Source organism: Musca vetustissima, unplaced genomic scaffold (assembly GCF_032173495.1).
Source record: "Musca vetustissima isolate MV318-11 ecotype Yass unplaced genomic scaffold, APGP_CSIRO_Mvet_v1 utg8857, whole genome shotgun sequence".
Taxonomy (NCBI): domain Eukaryota; kingdom Metazoa; phylum Arthropoda; class Insecta; order Diptera; family Muscidae; genus Musca; species Musca vetustissima.
The window spans coordinates 252,891-260,651 of record NW_026883455.1 but is presented as its reverse complement, the minus strand read 5'-3'; the positions used below and the strand labels follow the sequence as shown (position 1 = coordinate 260,651).

At 35.8% G+C, this 7,761-nt stretch overlaps 1 protein-coding gene across 1 annotated transcript; it reads right to left on the bottom strand.

Annotated features, from left to right (window-relative positions):
* Positions 1-4,783: 4,783 nt before the first annotated feature.
* On the bottom strand, positions 4,784-7,022 carry LOC133330317 (uncharacterized). Its single transcript, XM_061538760.1, has 3 exons — positions 6,554-7,022; positions 5,426-6,494; positions 4,784-5,356 (listed from the first exon to the last, which is right to left on the bottom strand). The coding sequence occupies exons 1-3, from the start codon at positions 7,010-7,012 to the stop codon at positions 4,962-4,964; spliced, it is 1,923 nt and encodes a 640-aa protein (XP_061394744.1). The 5' UTR covers positions 7,013-7,022; the 3' UTR covers positions 4,784-4,961.
* Positions 7,023-7,761: the final 739 nt, after the last annotated feature.

The window sequence follows — 7,761 nt, the reverse complement described above, 5'->3', positions numbered from 1 at the left end:
GAACTCTACAATACTTCTGAATGAACAAAACTCTCAATAAATCAAAATATGTAAATCAATTTTTTTATACAATATCCTAGCACTTGATTGTTCACTTCTTATCGTCTCTTTGATTGTTTATGTAAATAATTTATCACTTTTTCTTCACGTAATAGAAAAAATTAACGAAGCAGAAAACAAAATTTATTTAGATAATTTTTTATATATATAAATTACACCTCCTATTGGTATCAAGCTTCTCTTCGATATATATTGTATGTAAATGTATAAATACTGTTGTAAAAAAATCAAATTAACAATAAAAATATTTTATTTTTATTTATTTAAAATTGGAAACGGATGTTTGTTTTCAGAAAAGAATTTGGGGTTTATTGTATGAGTGACTTAACTATTAATTTATTTGAACGGACCAATGTTATAGTTATGAAACGGCTGTATGAAACTATTAACAAATCTATGACGGCAGCAGATTCCTGTTTCCAAACACCGCGACAAATGTTAAAAATGTAACCGACCTCCGTAATGATTTACAAACTACCAAAAAAAGTATTTTGGTAAACTGGCTGAAGAAAATAAATATATCTGTAAATGCTACCAGATGTTCCTATTTACTCCAAGTAGAACGCCTCTTCCTCCTACAGAACGTGTTAAATTGCTTGACTTTCACTTAAGCGTGATTTACCTCACCATTAACACACAACGATCCATGGTAATTGATCAACGATCCACCGGAATAATAAGTTAAACACGCCTGAGTAAAATGGCGCTTACCCTTGAATAAGTGTGGGCGGGAACAGAAGAAAAAAGTTTCTACAGATGTAGTGGTTTGGTCTGGTGTGGACAATTACTCAAGGAATATCAGAAAACTCAAATAAATTAGACTCCGACCGCAACACAAATAAAACCATCGGTAGACCCCCTCGGAAAAATGGCATAATAAGCTGCACAAATGCATAAGTTTATCATAAAACGGAAAGCTACAAGTCGAATCCTCATTAGGTGCCTCAGAATCTTCACTTTTCGTCGAAGATGATGAGATATCTTGAAGAGGAAGTCATTGCAAAGTCCCTGAAATATCTTATGTCTCAAAAAGCCAAGAACGTGGTACAAAAATGTTTTGAAATTGGCACAGCTTTGCTGAGTTGACAGTTCTCAAATTCGGGTCGTTGCGGAGCATAGACCCGATTTTCGTGGGATAAAACGAACATCTCTCCAGATGTGCAGAAATTTGAAACGTGACTTGCAGCCGTTATAAAAAAAACAAGTGAAAAAGCGTTAAGTTCGGCCGGGCCGAACTTTGGATACCCTCCACCATAGGTATACTGGAAGAAACTTTAAATGAATATATAGGGAACATACCAAAAAGTGGACCTACACCGGCATTTCTACAAACTGATTATGAAAACCATAATGTATTTATTTATTCTTTGATATTTATATCCTCAGTTTATATCCTCAGTATAAACTTTGATACGATGATAATGTGCCTCATCGAAATATTGGTTCTAGACCCCATGTTTCTTTGGACCAAATCCATTTCAGAAAAGTTGGATTTCATCCAATCTTTGCACATCTTATTATTTCTTCCAAACATAGTTCAAGTTCGAAGATGGGGAATATCGGTCTACTCCTTCTGGTACCTCCCACACAAATTGGTCAAAATTGTGGGTTGGGTGGAAGGTGATGTTTCTATATGATAATTGGTATTGCAAAAAAACATTTGTATGAGTACGTCCCAGGAGGTTATACCTTAAGTGGAACCAATGTTGATTACATCGTGCAGGAATTGCCGAACATTTTGTAGTTATCATTATATGAGATGTTATGCCAAATTGATGAATGATATAGGTCTATTTCGAAACTAAAATTGTTGAATCAGAATAATTTTTTTACGCTAACTATTAAAAATACCTAAAATCGGTTTGTATTATTATATGAGGGCTAGGCATAAATGCGGGCTATAGTTCATTATCGAACCTTAAGTTATAGTTCTTTTTATCTGGATATCCTCCACAGGTGAAATGATTACAACAGAGTTTTAGAACCAAACCCAAAACGCGGAACAAATAAAATAACTATTTTAATATAAACAAGTGAAAAAGCGTTTAGTTCGGCCGGGCCGAACTTTGGATACCTTCCAGCATAGATATACTATACCGATTTCTACAAACCGATTCAAGTTCGAACATGGGGGAATATCGGTCCACCCCTTCTGGTACCCTCCACACAGGGGCTAAGCGTAAATATATAAGGTTAATTATCGAACCATATGTTCTGGTTTTTTGTAGATTGGGTGATTACAACAGAGTCTTACAACTAGGGTTTGGGGACGGGAATTCCCGTTCCGGGTATTCCCGGGATTTCCCGATTTTTTTGATATCGATATTCCCGGGATTTCCCGATAGTATTTCCCGGGAAAACGGAAATGGTATTTCTAAATAAATATTAATACGGAATTAAAAATTTCCATGTTTAAGGCATAAATAGAATGGATCCGTTGATCCATCCGTTTTATTATTTGTTATCGATAATACAACAACTACAAGGGGAGATTTAATGTGTGTATAAGTGGAAGATGCTCATTTTAAAACCGATTTATAAAATAGACGGCTTCGAAATTCGCTGTAGCAACTGTTTGAGATAGGGCGAACGTCATGAGAAAATTTATTCTGAATGTCCTATTAAAGGGTTATTTTGCTAGAATCATGCCATAAATTTAAATTCTCTGTATTGAAAACATTGTAAGATCAACAAACTTCCATCGGCCATTCAATTTCACAGATATTACAAAAAGAAATAAGTGACCGACGTGACTTCAAATATATATCTAAACTAAAGTTTTTAAGAGACCCAGATAGTTTAGCGAATACGGATGTGCCAAAAAAGACTCAAATGTGTATACAGAAGATATTTAAGTTTTAAATGAAGTCGAATCGGTCATCTAGTAGTGATGAATATACGCCAAAGGTATACATGTTTTGAAATTAAATTAAAATGGTTACAAAGTCGACCTCTATAAGATCAAAACCTTGTCACAGTAGTTTTTTTTAAGAAATAATCTTTATATGAAGTGAGTAAAACTCCATAAAATGTGGGAGAATATTTTCAATTGCTGGACACTTTGGCATCAACATAAGAAACAGTATATCAAGCAACCTTTGCACAAATTAAAAATTCTTCATATGATTGTTAATACAATGTTTTGAAAAAACATACTAAAATACTTTTATCTGAAAATGAATTCTTTATTATTTCTTTTTAAGTGTTATTGTACAAAGACCTAGAACGTAAATTTTTTATAATTCTAATTATTTAATTAATATAATATCATTCCTACCCTTTAATATTTTTGCTTACAAAGGTTGTGAAAAGTCCCGGGAATTCCCGGGTACCCGGGAATGAAAATTTTGAATTCCCGATTTCCCGGGAATGTAAAAAAGTCGGGAATTCCCAAACCCTACTTACAACCAAACCCAATCACGGAACAAATTATATAACTATTTTAATATAAAAAGGGGGTTATATGGGGACAACTCCAAGAAGGGAGCGAATATTAAAAATTGTTGGTAGGGAGATTTGTTACCACAAAATACCAAATTGCAGCGAATTCGGTGGAAAACCGCGCTCAAGAACCCCAAAATACCGAAAGTTGGGGGTGCCCTTATATGGGAAGAGATTTGGTACATATTAAGAACTCAAAATACTATATTACAGCCAATTCGGTGGAAAAATACGATTAAAACCCTCAAAATACTGAAAATTAGGAGGTACCGTTATTGGGGGCTACCAGAAAAAGTGGACCTATATTTATAATTTTTTTGTGGAGACATTTAGTATCCAATAAGAACTCAATGTACCAAATTTCAGCGTATTCGGTTGAAAAACGCGCTCAAGAACCCCAAAATACCGAAAATTGTGGGTACTTTATATGGGGGCTATCCGAAAAAATGGACCTATATTTATAATTTTTGTGGAGAGATTTGGTACCTATTAAGATCTAGAAATACTAGATCACAGCCACTTCGGTGGAAAAATAAGATTAAAACCCTCAAAATACTGAAAATTAGGAGGTACCGTTATTGGGGGCTACCAGAAAAAGTGGAGGGTACTGTTGAGCTATGCCTAAACGTGGACCGATATATCCGATCTTCGAACTTCGAGCAGTACCATGTCCAAATGATTTAAAACGCTTCATATTCGAATTTAGTCATCACAATTATTTTTATTCTTCTAAACATGAAAATGGAGAATAAAAGGTGTTAAAAAGGCTTATTAATAATGTCATAGTTATGTACCCAATCCGCGAGAAAAATATTTTCCTTGAGGATCCAATTACTTTCGGATATTCATGATTGAGCTGAATTTTTTTCCAAGTAGTAAAAATGCCCATTCCGCGTTTAAAACCATCAAGAAGGGGTTCCCTTCGGGCACTCTCTTTCAACCGTAATTCCTCTTGGCAATGTGATTTGAATTAACACACTAAATAACAAATATTTAATTTAAAAATACAAAATCATTCCCCCAATAATTCAGAAAAAATAATAAATATTTTCATATTTTTGAATAAAATGTATGTTTGTATATTTCGTTTATCGTATTAATTATAAATTTATAGTAGATTGAATATAATAAAAAATAAAATAAAATGCAACTTGACAATAAAATAAAACATTCTTGAGATTGTTCAATAAAACAAAACACATAGAAATATAACACAATACAATAAAAAGATTCAAGTCGCACAATAAATACTTATAATGTGTTTTTCTTTTCTTTTTGTTTGAGTATACGGGACAAGAAAATAAATTGGAGATACATTGATTTGTCGTATAATTCGTAAAAAATACTTTAGTTTGTTTTTAACAAATTGTGTGCTTATTGCATTGCAGTTAAGAAAAAAGTCTTCAAATTCCAATCCATGCTCGGAAGTCATATGGCCACACTAATGCCACCGGACAATTTTAGTCAATTATGTGTCGTGTATGCTCCTGGGGAGTTGAGAAAACAATTGCCCTTATAAGACCACAACGTACCGATTCACTGGGATCGCCAACATTGAATGAGAATTTGACACGATTGCATTCGACATCGAGTACCGAATTGTACATCGGATACCAACCAATTTTGTTAAATACCACAAATACTTTGTAAATTTGATTACGATATATGTAGACGGGACGATCAAAAGAGATGTCCAAAAGTGAATCGTAGCGAACACGAGATGTACAATGTGTATAGCTAAGACGAGATCCTTGTATATCCTGGATGTGGGCATAGAGAATTTCACTATACCGTTCCGAGAATCCAGCTGAATTCATAAGTTCACCACAGAGAACTTGAGTGGGCACCTGGACGCCTGTAAGTAGAGAATAATTATGATTACATTGTTGTTTTTAAAATAAGTCGAATAAGTTCAACCCCTTACCAGTTATCCAAATATTTGTATCGACTTGAAAAGTTAATCCGCAATCACTAACACTGGTATTACGATAATGAAACTGGGGACTTCCAGTGCAAACACAATACGAACGCCTTGTATCGTTGGTGGCCACTTCATTATCACTTACTGGTACAATGGGTATCCCAGCACTGACTCTTGGCATTAATGGATTTGGATTTGAAACCGGAAGATTATTACAGGGATTGGCACGAGTCGAAGCCAACACTTGAGCGGGGATGTGATCCATGGAGGAATCCATGGGTGCAAAACTACAAATATTACCACTGCCAGGTGGTGGTAAGGAGTGGCGATATGAAGACAAATCACGATTGGTACGCTGTTCATAGTAATTGCGACTGCAACGCGACCTACAAAAGCCCTCTGGCATAGGACAATCATTGATGGATGGGCTAGAGATCTCAATGAGGATGGCCAATGCCTCATGTTGCTGCAAAAGTTTGGAGCGAGCTGGGCCATCAGCAAACTGCTGTGGAGTCATGGTGAGGAAACGTATTTTCTTAACAGCCTGCCTTAGCATGGCCTCATCCACCATAAGACGCTGGTCATCCATGAAATAATTGAGATTGTCAACAGCAGCGGCTGCAGCAGCATTGGCAGCCGAAGCAGATGTTGAGGGTTGTTCATTAGGTGGCGGAGCAACAGGATGGGGAATATCATTTTCCACAACCACTACATCCGGAGATGGTGATTCATGATGATGATTGTAATTACCATCATTATTTTCTTCGTTAAACTCCTCCTCGTGGCCCTGCATCATGGCATTAACATCCGGTTCCATTTTAATCTCCTCTACCGGTATTAAACCCATGCCACCGTTTATCGAATTATTTGGATTATTTTGCGTTGGGAGATTTGGAACACTATCATCCCGCAGCATACTCCGCTCGTTGGCAAAACGCAACAAGGCATTGAAAAGGTCCAATTCCGAATCAATGTTTAATTTATCCTGATCCAAAATTGCCATCAATGTGGACACTTCAATATCCAAGAAACTGGGATCTTCCAAGACTTCTCGTGTATTACCAGCAATTAACTGAAATAAATGACACGATGATTATCGAGTATAGGAATGTTTTCCTCATAGGGACTTACCTCCATACTGCTCTGCATTAGACGAGGCTCATCGAAAAGTTTAGCAAACTCATATGCCCTACAGGCATTTTTCGGACTCAAATCAGCCCACAAATATTGCGTGCATTGCTCCACCACATATGGCAACATGTACTTCTTGGCCACATAGCATAGCTCGCATGCCTTGTCAAAAGAGGATATATTAATATTATCCGAATAGATATACTCCAGCATTGCCTCAAATGCATCCGGCTGTACATCGGGTATAACAATTGGATCATCTTTATCCGCCAAATGTCCATAGAACATTGTCTCAAACACTGGGGAGGCCATTGCCAGGATAAGCTTGTGGCCACCTATGATTTTTTGATTCGGTGCTGTTCCCACCAAAAAACGACAATCGGCCCATTTACCTGTGGCCAACAAATGCATACCCCGCTTCTTTATTTCGATAAAGTCATGCTGCCAATCCTGACCCATTGTGATTTATCTTCTTCGTTTTATTTGTTTATATATTGTTGTTGAATCTATTTATTTTTTACGTCGTCCTCCAATTATTTTGCATATATCCCGCAAGAAATTCTCTAGAATTTTTGTTTATTTATTATTGTATATTTTTTTGCATATCTAACTGCACAAATACTGATTATTCGATTACTTTTTCTCTATTGCGTTTTAATTTTTCTTCGTATGTTCCGAGGGTTGCCAGATCGTTGGATATTGTTTGGCTATGTAATAGGAGAGATGACCAAAATTAGTATTTGTTCACACACAGGAGAATTTTATCTTAATACATAAAAGAGCTTGGTGTTTATTGGTGTTTTTACCCGATATGTATTTTACATATGCGCTGTCACTTTATTTACATATGGAAATCGAACTCGCCATGTGGAACATACGGACAGCACATACGTAAAATACATATCGTGTAAAAACACCATACGTGAGTGGCTGACAGATCAACGCCCAGACGAAACGGCTGAAGTTAAAGCTTGAAATTTTGAGTGTGGCTTGTTGTTGGTGTGTAGGCGTGAGATAAGGCTGGGTTTTTGGAAATTCAAAATAGAAGGGTACGAATAGTACTAAAATGTACTAAATATGGCACTCTTTATATAAGGTAAACGGGAAGAGATAGAATTCTGAAATGTAGAATGTAGGGACACTGATAGAAAATATTAAAGAGTTTTTGGAAAATCGAACTATATGTGTACGAAAAATACTAAACTTTA

What these genes read in the sequence shown, in the direction of transcription:
- LOC133330317 (XM_061538760.1), bottom strand. Translation starts at nt 7,012, where the DNA reads ATGGGTCAGGATTGGCAGCATGACTTTATCGAAATAAAGAAGCGGGGT. An exon ending in TAATGCAGAGCAGTATGGAG is followed by an intron (nt 6,495 to 6,553) that starts GTAAGTCCCTAT and finishes CATTTATTTCAG; the next exon opens with TTAATTGCTGGTAATACACG. An exon ending in TACAAATATTTGGATAACTG is followed by an intron (nt 5,357 to 5,425) that starts GTAAGGGGTTGA and finishes CTCTACTTACAG; the next exon opens with GCGTCCAGGTGCCCACTCAA.